Source organism: Vigna unguiculata, chromosome 4 (genome assembly GCF_004118075.2).
Source record: "Vigna unguiculata cultivar IT97K-499-35 chromosome 4, ASM411807v1, whole genome shotgun sequence".
Lineage (NCBI taxonomy): Eukaryota > Viridiplantae > Streptophyta > Magnoliopsida > Fabales > Fabaceae > Vigna > Vigna unguiculata.
Window position 1 is genome coordinate 18691511 of NC_040282.1, and position 17953 is coordinate 18709463.

The 17953-nt window shown below is 32.7% G+C and overlaps 1 protein-coding gene across 7 annotated transcripts; it reads left to right on the top strand.

Annotated features, from left to right (window-relative positions):
• Positions 1 to 12350: 12350 nt before the first annotated feature.
• Positions 12351 to 17215, top strand: LOC114180274 (cell division cycle-associated protein 7-like). Of its 7 annotated transcripts, none has more exons than XM_028066564.1 (13): positions 12351 to 12539; positions 12674 to 12768; positions 13240 to 13334; positions 13779 to 13968; positions 14126 to 14223; positions 14603 to 14689; positions 14762 to 14897; positions 15064 to 15260; positions 15434 to 15867; positions 15967 to 16108; positions 16567 to 16660; positions 16853 to 16942; positions 17026 to 17215. In XM_028066564.1, the coding sequence occupies exons 3-8, from the start codon at positions 13294 to 13296 to the stop codon at positions 15175 to 15177; spliced, it is 666 nt and encodes a 221-aa protein (XP_027922365.1). In that variant the 5' UTR covers positions 12351 to 12539; positions 12674 to 12768; positions 13240 to 13293; the 3' UTR covers positions 15178 to 15260; positions 15434 to 15867; positions 15967 to 16108; positions 16567 to 16660; positions 16853 to 16942; positions 17026 to 17215. The 7 variants fall into 7 exon arrangements, with proteins under 7 accessions (XP_027922365.1, XP_027922363.1, XP_027922368.1 ...); XM_028066562.1 differs by having other exon boundaries at positions 15579 to 15867; XM_028066567.1 differs by having other exon boundaries at positions 15778 to 15867.
• Positions 17216 to 17953: the final 738 nt, after the last annotated feature.

Below are 17953 nucleotides of genomic sequence, written 5' to 3' on the forward strand. Positions count from 1 at the left end.
GGTCAAGAATGAGAAGAACGAGTTGATTCCTACTCGTATTCAGAATAGCTGGAGGGTCTGTATTGATTATAGAAGACTAAACCAGGCCACCAGGAAGGACCACTTTCCTTTACCATTCATGGACCAGATGTTAGATCGATTGGCAGGTAAGTCTCATTACTGTTTTCTTGATGGATTCTCTGGGTATTTTCAGATTTGTATTGCCCCAGAGGATCAACATAAAACTACTTTTACTTGTCCATTCGGTACATATGCTTATAGGAAAATGCCATTTGGCCTTTGCAATGCTCCTGGAACATTTCAGCGATGTATGATGAGTATTTTTACAGATTTGTTGGAGCATTGTATTGAGGTTTTTATGGACGATTTTAGTGTATATGGTTCATCTTTTGATCACTGCTTGTCTAATCTTGCTAGAGTCTTGGAGAGATGTGAAGAAACTAACCTTGTTCTAAATTTTGAAAAATGTCATTTTATGGTGAAACAAGGTATAGTTTTAGGTCACGTTGTTTCCAAGAATGGTATATCTGTAGATCCTGCTAAAATTGATATTATTTCACAATTGCCTTACCCCTCTTCTGTGAAAGAGGTTCGATCTTTTCTTGGACATGCAGGACTTTATAGGAGGTTTATCAAGGACTTCAGCAAGATAGCCAACCCTCTCTCCAACTTGTTGCAAAAGGATATAATATTTGACTTTGGAGAGAGGTGCAAAGATGCGTTTGATACATTGAAAAAGGCGCTTACCACCACTCCTATCATCCAGCCACCTGACTGGACATTACCGTTCGAGTTGATGTGTGATGCATCAAACTTTGCAGTAGGAGCGGTGCTTGCACAAAAAGATGGGAAGCTATCACATGTGATATATTATGCTTCCAGAACATTGGACACAGCGCAGGCTAACTACACCACGACTGAAAAGGAATTATTGGCTGTTGTGTTTGCCTTGGACAAATTCAGACCGTATATACTTGGTTCCAAGGTAATTGTTTATACTGATTATGCAGCATTAAAATTCCTTCTGAAGAAAGCAGATTCAAAACCAAGGTTGATCAGATGGATGCTACTGCTCCAAGAGTTTGACATTGAGATTCTAGACAGAAGTGGAGCACATAACTTGGTAGCCGATCATCTTAGCAGGATTGAAAATGGAGAAGATAACATTCCTATTAAGGATGACTTTCCTGATGAAGTCCTCCTAGCATTGACTGCTGTGAAAGGTATGTTTCCTGAACCTTGGTTTGCTGACATTGTTAATTATTTGGTTGTTTCTACTATTCCTCCTTCCTTCTCCAAATATGAAAGAATCAAGCTAAAAAGTGAGGCAAAGTACTATATCTGGGAAGACCCAATCTTATGGCGCATTGGTAGTGACCAAGTCATAAGGAGGTGTGTTCCAGATATCGAGATACCTCATGTGCTTGAGTTCTGTCATTCGTCTCCTTTTGGTGGACATTATGACACACAAAGAACAGGTAGGAAGGTGTTGGATTGTGGATTATATTGGCCTACTATTTTTAAAGATGCACAGAGGGTATATGAAAATTGTGAGCAGTGCCAAAGGGCAGCCAGATCCATTACAAGAAGGGATGAAATGCCTCAACAACCCATGCTATATTGTGAGGTATTTGATATTTGGGGTATTGATTTTATGGGTCCTTTTCCTCCTTCTTTTGGGTTTTCTTATATTTTGCTCACTGTAGACTATGTCTCCAAATGGGTGGAAGCCATAGCTACAAGGACTTATGATTCTCGAGTTGTTATGAGTTTTGTCAGGTCTAACATTTTCTGCAGATTTGGGATACCACGAGCCATCATCAGTGACCAGGGGATTCATTTCTGTAATAGGCTACTTGAGAACATGTTGAAGAAGTATGGGGTGACACATCGCATTGCTACACCATATCACCCCCAAACCAATGGACAAGCAGAGATCTCTAACAGAGAGATTAAAAAGATACTAGAGAAAGTAGTGAAGCCTAGTCGAAAGGATTGGGCCACAAGATTGGATGAAGCACTTTGGGCACACAGGACAGCCTACAAAACACCTATAGGTATGTCACCTTTCAGGGTGGTTTTTGGAAAGGCTTGTCATCTACCTGTGGAGATTGAACATCGGGCCTATTGGGCCGTGAAAGCATGCAACTTGGATTTGGAAGAAGCAAGAAATGAGCGAAAGCTTCAGTTGCAAGAACTAGAGGAGATTAGGCTAGCAGTCTATGAAAATTCAAAGTTCTACAAAGAGAAAACCAAGAAGTTCCATGACCAAAAGCTTGTGGCTAGAAAGGATTTCAAGGTAGGCCAGAAGGTGTTACTATACAAATCCAAGCTTGGTCACATGAGTGGTAAGTTGCGTTCTACTTGGGAAGGACCATACATTGTTACAGAAGTCTTTCCTTATGGAGCAGTGGAAATCAAGGAAGAATCTTCAGCAAGAACTTTTAAAGTTAATGGGCATCGTCTTCGGATATTCAATGAAAATCAAGATATGCTGAATAAGACGATGGATGGGATGAACTTGACTTCTCCCTCATACCTTCCACCTTGAGGAGGTAAGTACACTTCATACTTTTTCTTTGCATTTTATACATATTGAATACATTGAGGACAATGCATGGATAAAGTGTGGGGGTGTGGGGAGATTTCCCCCTTTTTCTGTTTTTGTTTTCTATTTGTTTTGTTTTTTCTTTTCTAATTTTGTTTTTTGTTTGTTTTTATTATAAAAAAAAGTTTCTGCTTTCAATAAAACATATTGACATTGGATTTTTGGATTTGATTTACTAATTGGAACGATCATAATTCTGGGAAAATAAAAGTCATGTGCTATGAGTGGATTGTTTTCTGTGATTTACTTGATTGAGTTGATTTGAGAGTTTCTGGAATAAATCTTTTGTGAAAGAGTTTTTGACCTTGTGAGTTTTGAGCTTTATTGTAAGGATGAACTACCATGTGTCATTCCTATTTTTCTTGTGTGATTTGCTCATGTCTTGTTGGTATTCAAATGTTTAGCTTGATTCTGTTGTTTTGCATCTTAGGTGAACATGCATGATTTGATATGACTGAGACATTTCTTGTTTTTAGCTACTTGGCCAAATAAGCTAACCATAACATTGATCCATTGGTAGCCCCTTGAGCTTAAACCTCTTTTTCTTGTTTTGAGCATATTGCTAAACCTTAAAAAGAAAAAAACCATGTTTTTCCTTACCTTAGGCAGAAAGAAGGAGCTAGTGGATTATGTTGAGATTGGTTGAGGAATAAAGTGTGGGGGTGAGTATTTCCCCCACAAAGTTGTAAAAATGGCAAAAGGAAAATAATAGTTGATGACAGAGTGTTGAAATGAAAAATGATTGCTGTCTGAAAAAAAAAGAGCAACAAAGGATAAAAGGAAAAAAAAAACAAAGAAAAAAAGGATTGTTTTTGAAACTATGCTCCATAACTCTTTCTTCCCTACTATTTCAAAAACACACAAATCCTAAAGTTTTTTCCTACCTTTGCCTTGGTCTCATTATAACATGTGAAAAGTCCTCATGATTTTTGAATGCATGTTTTCTGAAAGCTGTGAATATTAGAGTCTTGCTAAGCATTGAGAGTGTTTACTTGCATGAGTATTTTGAGTGAAAACACAAGCCAAAACACTTGAGCAAATCTTGGTGAGAAAATATATATTTAACTTGAGTGTTTCTCTTTCATATTTGATTATCTTGTAAACTCAAAAGATTAACTCATGTGTGAAAAATAGAATTTTATCCATTTGTTTGTGCATGACAACATGATTTCTAGAAGTTTGATCTGTTTCCATTGGTATTCATTTCTTTAATCCACTGAAAATATGGAATAAAAGACCTCAGAAAAAAGTTTTGAAATTATTCAATTTTGCCCAGGAGTGCAAAAGGATAAGTGTGGGTGTGTGATGAGTTCAAATTTTTGCCCTCATTTAATATTTAAATTTGGGGATTTAATTGAATTTTTTGTGCTTAAAGATTGATTTAATTAGGATTTGTGATTATTGGATTTATTGAGTAAGTTTGGTAAAAGTGGCGTAAAAATTGATTTTAGTTGCATAAAATATTATTGGATATTTTAACGTTTGTTAATGCAGCTGGAATTTATTTTTGGTCAATTAATAATGTGATTTTGAAATATTCAAAGTTACAAAATAAGTCCAAAATCAAGAAATTCTGAAAAAGAATAAATCAGGAGCTAAATGCACCCCCAGATTTTATTTGCACACTCCTCCCTCAAGTGGACCACAAAAACCTGTTCTGCACCCCCAGTTTTCACTAAGTTGCACCCCTCCTACCACTTAAACTCCACTCAACCAGATCATGCCATGTGGCAATCCCCACCTCTTAAAATTAGCCAACCAAAGTAACCCACGTGGCAACAATCCTTGCACTAACAAGTTGTCCAATGGAAGGCTGCCACGTCATCATCTTCATCTCCCAAAACCCTAACCCTAATTTTCTCCTCTCCTTCCATCACCATGGCAGCCGCCGCCGCCATCTCCTCGCCGGCCACCACTGAAACTTGATTGAAACAGCAGCAACCCCGCATTGCACCTTCTCCGCACCACGAACAACAACGCCATCTTCTTCTCGCGTCCAGCAGCTCCGCGCGCCACCACCATCTTCCTCCATTCGCGTCGTCATCTCCATCAACCACCATGAGCACCACGCCTCCATCTTGTTTCGCGCCTCCACCAACAGCACAGCAACCTTCACGTCGCAGCAGCGCGACTTCTCGCCTCCACCGTTTGCACAGCCACTGCTGCAGCAGCGAACACCACCACACCGGAAATCTGACCGCCACGCCGTTGCAGCACCTACAAGCCTCCATGAAACCCTAAACGCAGCAAACCCTAGTCTGGAGAGAGAAAGTGCACTCTGCGCCACGTGTCAGCATCTGATAGGACAGTCAAACTAGTCAACTCTGGTCAACTGGTCAACTGTGGTCAACTGGTCAAAGTATGCAGTCAACTCTGGTCAAAACTGCAAATATGGTTAAATGAGAGGGGCAGAATTGGAAATTGGACAGAAATTAAGTTGCTAATTAATTAAATAAAACTAAAAGATTTTAGCAACTGACAGATAAAGCCCAAAGTCCAGTGGAAGCCTATATAAAGAGACTTAAGGGAGCAGAAGCGGGAAGAACAATTTACAGCTTACAGCTTAGACACTTAGAACTCTCTGGTTTTGGCAGATACCATCCCCACCACATCTCTCATTCTTTCTTTTATTTTCTTTCCTTCATATCATCATGTATTCCATCAAAGCCATGGAGGGCTAAGCTTTTAGGGTTGATTCCACTATAATTTCTTAAATGGATTCTGAGGTTAGATGAATTTATATGTTTTGTTATTTTGATTATTGTTGTGGTTTTTGTTTATCTATGTCCTTTGCTTCTTAATCGAATAGAAAATAATGATTTTAAATCTACATACATGCTAATCATATGAGTTAAAAGGTTTTTAAATTAAATTGAGACTTTACTTTGATTTTGTTTAGAAACTTTCATTTGATTCAATAAGTTTTTGCCAATAATTGAGACTTTAATTTGATTAGAGGTAATTACTTTAACTAAAATTAGTCAAGACTTTACTTTGATTAATTAAGTTTTCTATTTGGTAAAGAAACAAAGGAATAGACATGGTTAGGCATAGTAAAATTAATTGAGACTGTACTTTGATTGAATTTACTATGGATAATCTAACAATTCTCACTTTTAATTGAGATTGTACTTTGATTAAAAGTGAGGATGCCAACAAATGAATTGAGTCTTTACATTGATTGATTTGTAAATCAACAACAATAATTAATTTAACAATAATCTCTAGATAACCAATGAAGAATCTTATTTAGAAAAAGCAGTGGAATTGACCTATTTACTATTACTGTGTTTACAATCTTCCGTGTCATTTTCTTTGCATATCAAAACCCCCTATTTTTATAATTGCTAGTTTTAATTGCATTTTTAAGAATCAAATATTTGAGATCAATTCCGTATTCGTTGTGAGACGACTCAGGGTTATCTTAACCCTAACTATTTTGTTCACTACTAACTGGCAATACTGAAGTTGCTAAAGTAGTGGTAATTTGATCGCCTAACGACAGCGATATCAAAGTAGTGGAAAAAATATTAAATAGTGTAATATTAAATAGTGGAAAAAATAGTGTAATTAAGAAAACTTTTTAAATTTTTTTATAATATTATCTTTATTTATTTTAAGAAATATTAAAACTGAATAATTTATATTTTTTATTTTGCAGGTATTATTTTTTAACCATGTGTATTTCTTAAACATATTTTCACCAAGATGATTATTTTCATGTTTAATTGTGAAAGTAAAGTTATTTTCTTGAGAAGTTGAATGATTGGAAGGGGTCTTACTGGTAAAAGAAGATCGAAGGATTCATTGCTTCAAAAAGATAGCGGACGTAAGTTTATTAACCTGTGCACCATATTTTTCTCTTAGTGGTTTATGGTCATGATTAGGGATGTCAAAGGGGCGGGTAGGGTACGGGTAATAGCTCCCCCGTACCCTACCCGCTGAATAAATATTCGTCCCATACCCGTACCCATATTCGTCGGGTATCCGTTATGCGGGTACCCGTCTATTTTTTTCATATCCACGGGTATCCATGGGTACCCACGGGTATTTACAAAAATATTTAAAAAAATAAATATTTAACCATAATTAGTGCTTGGATCAAGAAGTCTCTTTTCTCCGATTGATTCTTGAAAAACAAACAAATAAAAAATCACGACCACTTTCTATTGTAGTTTATTTTTGAATAAAATATTAAAGAAATTACTAACTTCATCAATGTACACCTCTTGCAACATTTTATAAAGTTTCATGTTGTCCAATTTTAATCTAGAAGAGCCTGAAAACATAAGAAGTTCATTAAAAATTTCTAACAATCACTTAATTAAAATATCTAAGTAAAAGTGTTAATTTCATTACCTTCTATGTTGGTCCATAACCAGTCTTGGAGACACATCAATGCCTCCACAGTATCTGAAAGTAATTTACTCGATTGTGGGGTAAGAATCTGACCACCATTATTGAATGAAGACTCATAATGTTTTTTACTAATATATATATATATATATATATATATGGGTATTTTTCTAAATTAAAGTTTAGCGGGTACGGGTATCCACGGGTACTAGATACTATGATACCCATACCCGCCCCGTTAACATGCGGGTATCAAAAATACCCGTACCCGCGGGTAGCGGGTATCTATTTTTAATATTTGTTTCCTACCCGTTGCGGGTTTTATCCACGGATACTCGCGGGTACGGATTTTTTTGACATCCCTAGTCATGATCACTTATTATAATACTCAAAATTGGAGTCTGAGCATTGACCGACTATATGGAAGGATTTATAAAGATCCTTGTGACCAGGTTACGCAAAAGTAGCTACATGAATTTTGTTAAAAAAGAAAATTGTGTCTAATTGTGAATCATTTTTCTAATTACTTTTACATGTCAGCGAATACTGAAGTTTTAATATGCTTAAAATGACATGGTTTGCACAAAAGTCTTGGTTCTCATATAAAAGTTAAAGTGTTCCTCATCCACTTTATTTAAGAAAGAAGGTTTTATCAAGAAAGGTTATATGTTATATGAGCAATTCATTTAAATTGAATAACTTATAAGTTTTTTTTTTATTCTAAGCATCAGATGTTGGAAGTGGTGCCCCATCACAGAATGACGTAAAAGATCAAGCGAGGGACACAAGACTAGTTGAGAACATAGTTATAAAAATTTAGGAAAATATAAGATCTTGTTTGGGTTGTTGTTTTCAACATGTACCACCTTTGGATGATGTTGGATAATATGAATTTTTATAATATGAATTATGAATGAAAGTATTTATGATCAAAATTTATGTACGTGATAGTTTTTTTTTTTTACCTTTTTTGATTTAATGAAAAACAAGTTAAATAAATAAAAGAAATATAAAAATAATTTTACATTCAAATTATGACAATTTGAAACGTCGTACTATATTTTAGTAGATTGAAGATAATGGCACTTTCAAGTGTCATTTTGCGCAATAGAATTCTTTTAAAATAAACAAATTATGCCAGTTTTAACTGCCATTATTTGTGTTGTGAATACGATAGTTTCAACTGCCATTATTTGCACCGTGCATTAAATGGTGGGTGTTGCGGTGTTTCACACAAGTCCGCCATATTATACTTTGTGACGACAAAATATATGGCGGTATGCCCGACATGCGCAAAAATTCGGATGTCATAAGCGCCATATTATGCAACAAATAACCGTTGTATTTAACACAATTTTTTGTAGTGTATTTGAGTTTGTGAGTGTAGTAGAGTTAGGATGACTTTACATTTAGGACTCCCACTAAATACATGCATGCATTAAGTTTGGTAATGTTGAATGTATATTAGAAAATAACTCACTTAAGGAAACTTTTTTCACAAGATATAAATTGTGTTTTGACACTGTATATCTTTAAACAATATGAAGCTTATTAAACATAATAATAATAATAAGGTATAATTACTAATTTAGTCTCCTAATTTTTTGGTTTGGTTCAATTTGATCCCTTATTATTTGTTGATTCAATTTAGTTCTCCAATTATTTAAAAAAGTTCAATGTGATCATCTTTATTAAGTTGAAGTTAACACCCAGTCTGTACATGACACGTGTCAAGTCGTGGAATTTTCAATTTTTTTTCTTCTAAAAATATATAAGTTGCCACGTGTTAGGTTATTGTCGTGCCACGTAGCAGTTTACAATCGTGACATGTGGCAGTGATAGTAGATGTTTTCAATTTAGTCATCTATTTAAATTTTTGGTTCAATTTAGTACCCCTATTTCTTAAAACGATCCAATTTTGTCATTTCCAATTTGAGATCAAAATAGTAAATAAGCTTAATTACAACTTATGTATACATGATAAAGTAATTTTTTTGAATTTATACATCAAATCACTCTACCTAAATAATCAAATTATTTTATTTTACATTTTTACCCTTGTAATTTTTTACACTTGTAAAAATAAAATAATTTGAACATTTAGGTGTAGCAATTTGATTTATAAATGCAAAAAATATATTTTAACATGTATATATAAGTTCTAATTAAGGTTATTTATTAATTTGGTCTTAAATTGAAGAGGAGAAAATTGGATAATTTTAAAAAACAGGGTACTAAATTGAACAAAAAATTTAAATAGAGGACTAAATTGAAAACAACTACTACCACTACCATGTGTCATGACTATAAACTGTCATGTGACACGATGATAACCTGACACTTGACAGTTTATATATTTTTAGAAAAAAAAAATTTTAAAAATTGAAAATTTCATTGTTTGACACGTGTCATGTATGAACATGGTGTTAACTCCAATTTAAAGGAGATGACCAAATTGAACCTCTTTAAATAATTGAGGACTAAATTGAATCAACAAATAATAAGTGGACCAAATTGAACCAAAAAAAATTAAGAGACTAAATCAATCATTTTAATAATATTCATTTTAATGACAAATATTATTATTAGATATTGCATATGTCTAACTTAATACATCACTAAATACATGCATGCATTAAGTCTTCGCTCGCAGCAGTGTCGATCTTTGTCATTGAAGTATGGCTCTGAAAGCGTAGAAGCAGCTTGGTTTCGCGTCGCTGTGGCACGCGGTGGTCTGACGTCACGCTGGCTCCCGGTCTGGTTACGTTTTGGGGGAGTTGCGCAGAGGAGAAAAAACCAGTTCGCGATTTGGGTTCGTGCAGAGAAGATGAACAATGCAGGGTTCGCGAATTTGGAATCCTAAATAAGGTCTATGGCCTCGGTTCCATTAATAACCGAGGCATAAAGTCGTATAGGCCTCGGTCCTATTCCACCCGAGGCCAAAGCCTCTGCTGTCAGTGGCAATTTTGAAATTTTGGGGAACACTGATGAGTTATAGGCCTCACTTGAGTGATAACCGAAGTATATAAACCCTTATAGGATTCGGTTGGAAAGGGACCCGAGGCAAAAGAGTTCGAAAAATTTCAAAAATCCACTGCGTCCTTATAAGCTTTGGTTCTACAATAACTGAGGCCTATAAGGCGAGTTAAAAACGCGATTCTGCACTAGTGTTCATAAACACAAAGAAAAACACAAATATCATAAATGATTGAGGGGAGAAAAGAATTCACGTTAAAGGTGAAGAAAACAAATAGAAGGTTCCACAAGTAACTTGCAGATTTTCCCACAGCTTGTGGATTTGGCTCTAAGATGCAAAATTCACACTAATATGTTTGTCTTTCTTTTGCCATGATCACCTTTTTGGTGAGAGCAGATGAGATTGCAGGTTTAGATGCACCTCTGGAGGATGAGGAACCATTAATTAGGTTACTGAAAGGTTTATGGGAGTTGTAGTAACGTATAGAACTTGGTTGGCTTTAGTTGGTTTGTATAAATAATATATTTTTATAGTCTTATCTTTTGTAAGATTATATAATATATTTTATACAAATGAAATATCTGTTTTGAAATATCGTCTATAATTGGTTTGTATATATTTTATTGTTACACTTATTTTCTTTTGAAATAACTATATATAATGTTTTATTTAGTAATACTATACATTTATTAATAAAATATTATAAATGAGGGTCTTCATTTTGAAAGACTTATTTTAAGATCCAATAATTTATTATATAAAACAGTATAAAACTTATAATATATTAATATCTCTACACTTTCTTATAGTTGTAGAATCATTCAGAAATTTATAGCTAAATCCTATTATTTAAGCAAAAGAAACAAGGAAGAGAACATTCAATCTTACAAAATGTATCTAAAAACTGTATAAAAAATTAAATATATTGATATTTATACTTATCTTATAATTTTTGTCTCCAAAATAAAATTTAAAAACATTTAAAATCTCCACAGTATTTAAGATTTTTTTTCTTTTTAAAAATTTATAAAAAATAGTACATATATTATATTCTATATAATTTAAATGTAACAAAAATTTCATTGTCAACATAATATCATATAAATAATTTAATATCACTACTTCTATGTTTTTATATTTAAATTATAATTTTCAAGATGTGATAAAGTTATTTCTTTTATCTTTTGCATGTGAATAGAGGAATGGTGGATTATCTTATACATAACGATGAATGGTGGAAAATCTTATCTCTTACGGTGGCACAAAGTTACATCCAAACAATTTTATTTTGTATTTAATAGTCTTTTGTAGGTTTTTTGTATTTCTGGGTCTTTTTGACTATCAATTTGTAAAATAGGATCCGTTGAATTTTTGTTTACAAAACAGGGATAAGTCGTTATGGAGGAGGATAACATTAAAGATGAAGTCGTCTTCTCCCAAGTCGGTTTCACTTTTTTTTTTTAAAAGTTATGTGGTTAGGATGGAGACCGATTTCTTAATATTTGAGATTGAAACTGTGAGACTGGATGTCGGTTTTTTATCTCTCCTCCTACCTCAATCATTTTGGTTCCATCTCCCACCCCCAACCATCCCTTTGTCCTTCTCACCCTATCAATGTTTGATCTCTCCTCAACCTACCTCCACGCTCTCTCGTTATCATGTTTATAATTCTTTTACATATTAAATCTTAAATTCTAAGTTAATGATATAAATTTAAAATCTCTTCTTTAAGTGACAGAATTTTAATACTTTTGACAAATATATTTTTTTAATCTATTTTTTAGAAAAATCACAAAATTGTAGAAAGAATAAAAATATATATGTCTACTCATATATTGTTTATTCTTTTTTAGATACTGTAAGGGTGAATACGTGTTTTAAATTTGGTATTTTTGTAGTGAAAAATAAAATAAAATGATTTTGGGCTTGTTATGTAGAAAAATAAAACAGAAAAAGTTGTGGAAGTGTACTAGGAAGTTTTCTAAGAACAAATATATTGTGTTAAAAAATATCTTATCAGATATTGGTAATGAGTTGTATGCGGAAGAACCCAAATATATGTGGCAGAAGAGATGATGTCTCTACCATAGAAATTACAAAATATTCTCCGTTAATTGCTTCCTATGCCCTTTTTTCTTCTTACATATAATTGTCATCACATAATATAAACATATTAAATTAATCAAAATGAATGTTTTTTTTAAAATAAAAAGATATCTACTTTTCATTTAATTTAATAAATTTTCAAAAAATTACTAAACAGAATTTTAATTTATTGTATGTTTCAAATAGTTTTAGATAAAAAAAAGAAAAGTAAAAGAATAATTTAAAAAGAATAAAAATAAAATAATTAATGAATAAATTAAAAGTTTGTAAACTAACATCGGTATTCAAAACTAAAACAAAATACCGTTGCTGTAGTGCAGGTCAGTCACGCGTACAGTACAGCACAGGTGGTCCAACATAAAGAGGAGAGGGTCGGGGTTGCGATCTTTAAAAACCCTAACTCATAAGAGAAAAGAAGACAGTCATTTGCGGCGTTTATTCTTGGAGGTGTTATGAATATGTGTGGGTGTCTTGCTTCTACATAAGAAAAAAGTATGTTGTTGATGGTACTCTTCTTTTCTTTCTTTTTTTTTTCTATCTTTTTTTCCTTCCTTCTTTTACCTCTTAGAACTTTCCAATACCGTCTATCACTTATTTTGTTTTACCTTTCCTTCCTGCTGTGAAAGTACTGTGAAGGAATGGTTGACTTCATCTCAGCTTATTTTCACTGGAATGAAATTCTATCACGCCTCCTTGGTTCAAAGAACTTTTTTCTGCAGAGGTATTTTTCTTTTTCAACTCCTTTTTCATCTTTACATTTTATAAAGACTCTTAATAGTGTCTTCAATTAGTGTGCATGCTTTACTTTGTCACATTATGTATATTTTTGTTTTCTTGTTTGGTCTTGTACTAGGTCATTGGTATCCCTCATGAGATACTTTATCTTATTTAAAATTGTTTATCATGCTGGATACGTCTGTCCTGGTACAGAAAAAAGAACACCCACTTAGGTGATTTTTGTATGTTTCACCTATAGTTGGAAAGCAATGGAATTTCTTACACACTTGCAATGCAAGAAAAAACTTAAAATTTTCTAAAAACTATGACTAATATTGTTTTTGTAAATGTGAAATGTTCCAAATGTCAGCTGAGATATCCTGATACAAAATGAAAGAATCAGAGAGTATAAAGTACAGTACTTGTATATATGAATATGTTTTCTTGAATGATGATTTTCCTGTGATGAATACAGTACTGGTTTCTTATATCGTAATCTCAAGGAATCTGGTTTCATCCAAACACGGGAATGTGTTGCAGCTTTTGGAGTTTTGTAGAGTGTTTGGAAAGGTATGGTTTCACCATGTTAACAAATTTTCGTGATGTATTTTTTTTTTTACTTTTATTAATTGTAATTCATTGTTGCATTTAATAGTTTAATGATTGAATAACCATAACAAATTGCTTTAATGATATAGAGTGATAATACCAAATTGGAACTAATTATTTCTATTAACATCATGCATGAGTGATATTGCAGTTGGTCATTTAATTGAATGTTATCAAATTTTAGATGATTTTGCAGTTTGGTCATTTAATTGAATGTTTTCAGCATGAGTGATATTCCCTTCTGATACATTAAATTATATACTCTAGGAAAAGAATGGTATTATTGTTCAAGCGTAATCAACTTGATTTAAAGTTATATGTCGCAACCATTCATATTATATTCATACTATAGTTATGTGTGTAATTCTCTAATAAACTTGGTATACAATTTCTAATAACATGCAGCTGGTGTGAAAATATGCAAGATGAAACTGCTTCTTCATCTGAAGAAAAATGGTTTGTCTATGGTCCTGAGAAGAAGGAAGAGGTTGATAAGTATATTCACTCAAGTCTCCTACTCCAAATGGACGGTAGATTGAACTTCGAGGATGCTGTGGCCAGTTCTCCAAAGCGAACCGGAAAATCTTGTCATCAAGTACTTTATTCATTTTTTATTTTTACTTTTGTGATGTTCAATTTTTCATTATGCATGTTGGAGTGTGGTGATTACCCGATTACTCTTTGTTGGTGTTTCTTGATTTTGTGGTGTATTTGGATGATAACACTTTTGTTTCGTTGGTTTTCCACTATAGTGCCGGCAAAAAAAGGAAAATTTTGCTGCAACATGCAAGAACTTCAAGAAAGGGAAACGTTGTCCAATTAAGTTCTGCAACAAGTGCCTCTTGACCAGGTCAGTCTGGATTATAAAGTTTAGGTTTTCTTTTTATTTTAGATGTTTGTAACTTTCAAAATTATTCTATCCTTCTTTCATAAAAGTGTGATATGCAGCATATCAAAGATATATATATGAAGATGTGGGAACAGTGGAAGGACATAGAGGAGCTCAAGGCCTTGTTTTTGGGCATGTTTATGGCAAAGCCTTTTTTAATTTGCAACACCATCCAAAGATCCACTTTTTTGCAACGAGTATACAAAGAAATCACAAAAATATGACTAATATTCTAAAACTATGACTAATATTGATTTTTTTAAATGGGAAATGTTCCAAATTGTCAGGTGAGATATCTGTAAATGTTTTGTTTGATGAGGATTTTGCTATGGTGATTTAGGTATGGGGAGAATGCTGAAGTGGTCGGACAGGTGGCTGATTGGACATGTCCCAAGTGCCGAGGCTGTTGCAACTGTAGCATCTGCCAGTGGGTTTCTTTTCGTTTTTTATATTTGTTTTTGTATCTGAGTTCATTTTGATAAAGGAGTTATGTTTGTAGGAAGAGACGAGGTGAACAGCCAACTGGTCCTCTCTATAAAAATGCCAAGGAATGTGGTTATATGTCAGTTGCAGAAATGCTGGCAGTTAAGAAGGCTTCAAAAGCATTAAATCCATCTGAAGCTACTTTCGAAGAGGTATGCTATTTTTCTGTCTGTTCCTCTTTCAAAATCTCCTGTGGTTGAAACATTTGGTTGAAAGCGATCTCTTGTTTTACTGTGCAAACTCATGATAAGTTAATGATGAACTTTTTATGAGATGACCTGGTTGGTGATTCGTGTTCGTTTTTGTAATTTCTTGCAGGAGCTTGAAGTTTGTAACAATGGTGGTGATAATGTTGGTGCCATGTGCCAAGGAGAAGTACAAAGGTTCCCAACAATTGAGGAGGAACTTCTTTTGCCCCTGGCATGGAATTAAAACAAATATTTGTCATCGAGTTACCATCCAAAGATGTTGGGGATGCGTTGCAAATTTTACAATTTTGTAGAGTTTTTGGGAAGGTATGATTTCATGTTAACAATTTTTCCTGATGTTTTTTTATTTTTTTTGATTAATTGCAATTAATTGTTGCATTTAATGGTTGACTGATTGGATAACCGTAATCGGCAAATTCTTTAATGCTACAGTGGAAGGTTACAAAATTGGAACTAATTACTTAAAAATAAAATTTTAGATGATTTTGCAGTTGGTCAATTTCACCATGGATGATAATATACGCTAGAAAAAAGGGTATTATTGTTCCAGGGTTATCACGTGTTTTTTCACTGTTATTCTTATCGTGTTTCTTTACTGTTATTCTTGTGTGTAATTTTAATTAGGTTCTTGATCTCAAGGAAGGAGGAGAAGCTGAAGTCATTTTAAAAGAATTGCTTAGTAAAGGACATAACTCCTTGCTAATTGAATTTCACAGTATTGTTTGGGTTTTTTTTCCAGTAACTAATTTTTTTTAGATATTTGAATTAATGTTTCCGTATGGATGACATTTAAAGTGGTTGGAAACTTGTTTAATATGTCCAGGAAACTGAGGAGATATATTAAAGATGGAAACTCAAGATATGCAAAAAGAGTGAAAGAAGCAAAACTTAAGATTGATGCAATAAGGAAAAGGTAATAGAAAACAAGGTGTCATGGATGTTTTATATGAATTACTGTTGCTGTTACGGTGTGTTCATAATAATTTTGTATGCATGATGTGTACAAGTAAAGTGTCTTGAACGGAAGTTGCGGAATGAGAAGGCAAAAGTTGTTTCTTCAACTGTGTCTCCCTTTCCAATGAAGGAAAAAATAAGAACCGAGGATGATGAAGCACACGCTAACATGCTCAGGTTAAAGAGCACAAATAAAAAAGGTATGTCATGATTAATTGATTATGTATTATGCATCATTCATGTTATCCTAAATTTCTACACTTTCAGTTTTTAGGTCAAAATATTTTGATGTGGTACAAAATTTCGTGGTTCAAAGTTTTCCAAGTAATAATTATTTACACAAGATCCTGAAAGCAAAATAAAAGGTTGGTTTTGTTTTATGATGATACTAGGACGAAAAAGAGGTAATATGTATTATGGCAAACAACTGTTGGTACATAGGTTTAGTATTAGGTTTTGCTATAATTTTGTTTGCATTATATACTCTTCAATGCTTTTATCATTTAATGTCTTGTTTCTTTTCTTGCACAATAGTATTCGCTTACAACATCCCGTAAGATGTTTAATTTCTTAGTTTAAATTCATCAATTTTTTGTTTTTTCTAAACAACTAGCTAGGTCTTGGTTTGATAGAGAAATAAATATTTTATTTGACTTAGGCTTTAGCAACATTCAGATATCAACTGCAACTTCACCTGAAGAAAGCTGGTCTGTTTATAGTCCTGCAGAGATATCAAAATATATTTTCTCAAGGTGTGTTCTTTTCTTAAATTTAAGTGGATTGTTCTTGTAGTTTCAGATACTTTACATTGTATTTCAAAATTTACATTTTTATATTTTGTCATATTTTGTAAGAACTTTGATATACAATTTTTGATGTTCTATTCGGATGTTATATTTTGACACATTATATTTGTAGACTAAGCCACAATTATTGAATTGCAGGACTAAAAGACTTAAGAGCCGCAAGGTTTCTCACTGAATCAAGTTCGCAGGACTTTTGAGCATAAATCTTCTTTCGGTGATGGAGTATTGGTATTTTATTTATGAGATCTTTTGTAAATTTATATAATAATAATATGTTATTATTAACATGATATAAATTTCTTGTTTTTTAGGTTTTGGTGGAAATCTTTCTCTGACGGTCCTTTTTATCGAGGCTGCACATGGGTTATTTTATTGTATCAATGAATATAATTGTTTTGTATTTTTTTTAGTGAAACACAAAATGAAATGATTTTTTTGTCTTCTGTATATTTCTAATAGTTTAAATTTAATAAAAAAATTTAGATCTTTTGTCTTGACCAATTGTTAGCTAAAATTTTATTTAATAAGAATTTTATGATTATTCATTTTTCTTGACTTTTCAGCGTATTATCACACATCATTAAAAGAAATTAATAAATACACGAATAACCATGCATAGGTAAAAAAACGTGAATTGAAACATTTGATTTAGAAGGACTGTTGAAAAATAATTTAATGGACTAAAAAGGTAAAAATGATACACAAATTAAGAACATAAAAAGTATGTAAATCTACTTTTTAACTGAAATTGTTCCTGATAAAAAAAAACGATTAATGTTTGTTTCGGCTTTTGAAAGTTTATAAATGCTGCAGTTTTAAAAGAATGTTTTTGAATGGTAGCCTTTATTTTATTTTCTTATACATCGAATTAGTTTAAATTAAATTTTGTTTATGAAAACAGCTTTTTTTCCTCACCAATGATCTCAATTGGGACCATAGGAAGCAATTTACTCTGCTCTGTTCATATCGTAGGTTTTTCTTTCACCAAAAACCCTATTGTTTTAACCAATGAAAGAAACAATTTACTTGAATGTTGCTATTGAATGTACATATTGAAATTGTTTCCTGGTAGAAAGTACTAAAGAGGAGGAAGATGAATAATGTTAGGCTAATGGTTAATGACTAATGTAACCTTCAATCTATTTTACAAAATGCTTTATTATTATTATTATTATTATTATTATTATTATTATTATTATTATAATTTTTATAAACTGAATATAAATAAATTATTTTTTT

Excerpts from the sequence above, each read along its gene's own strand:
- LOC114180274 (XM_028066564.1), top strand. The coding sequence starts at position 13,294 with ATGTGTTGCAGCTTTTGGAGTTTTGTAGAGTGTTTGGAAAG. Across the intron at positions 14,690-14,761 it reads TGCAACTGTAGCATCTGCCA|GAAGAGACGAGGTGAACAGC; the intron begins GTGGGTTTCTTT and ends TTATGTTTGTAG. Across the intron at positions 14,898-15,063 it reads CTGAAGCTACTTTCGAAGAG|GAGCTTGAAGTTTGTAACAA; the intron begins GTATGCTATTTT and ends AATTTCTTGCAG.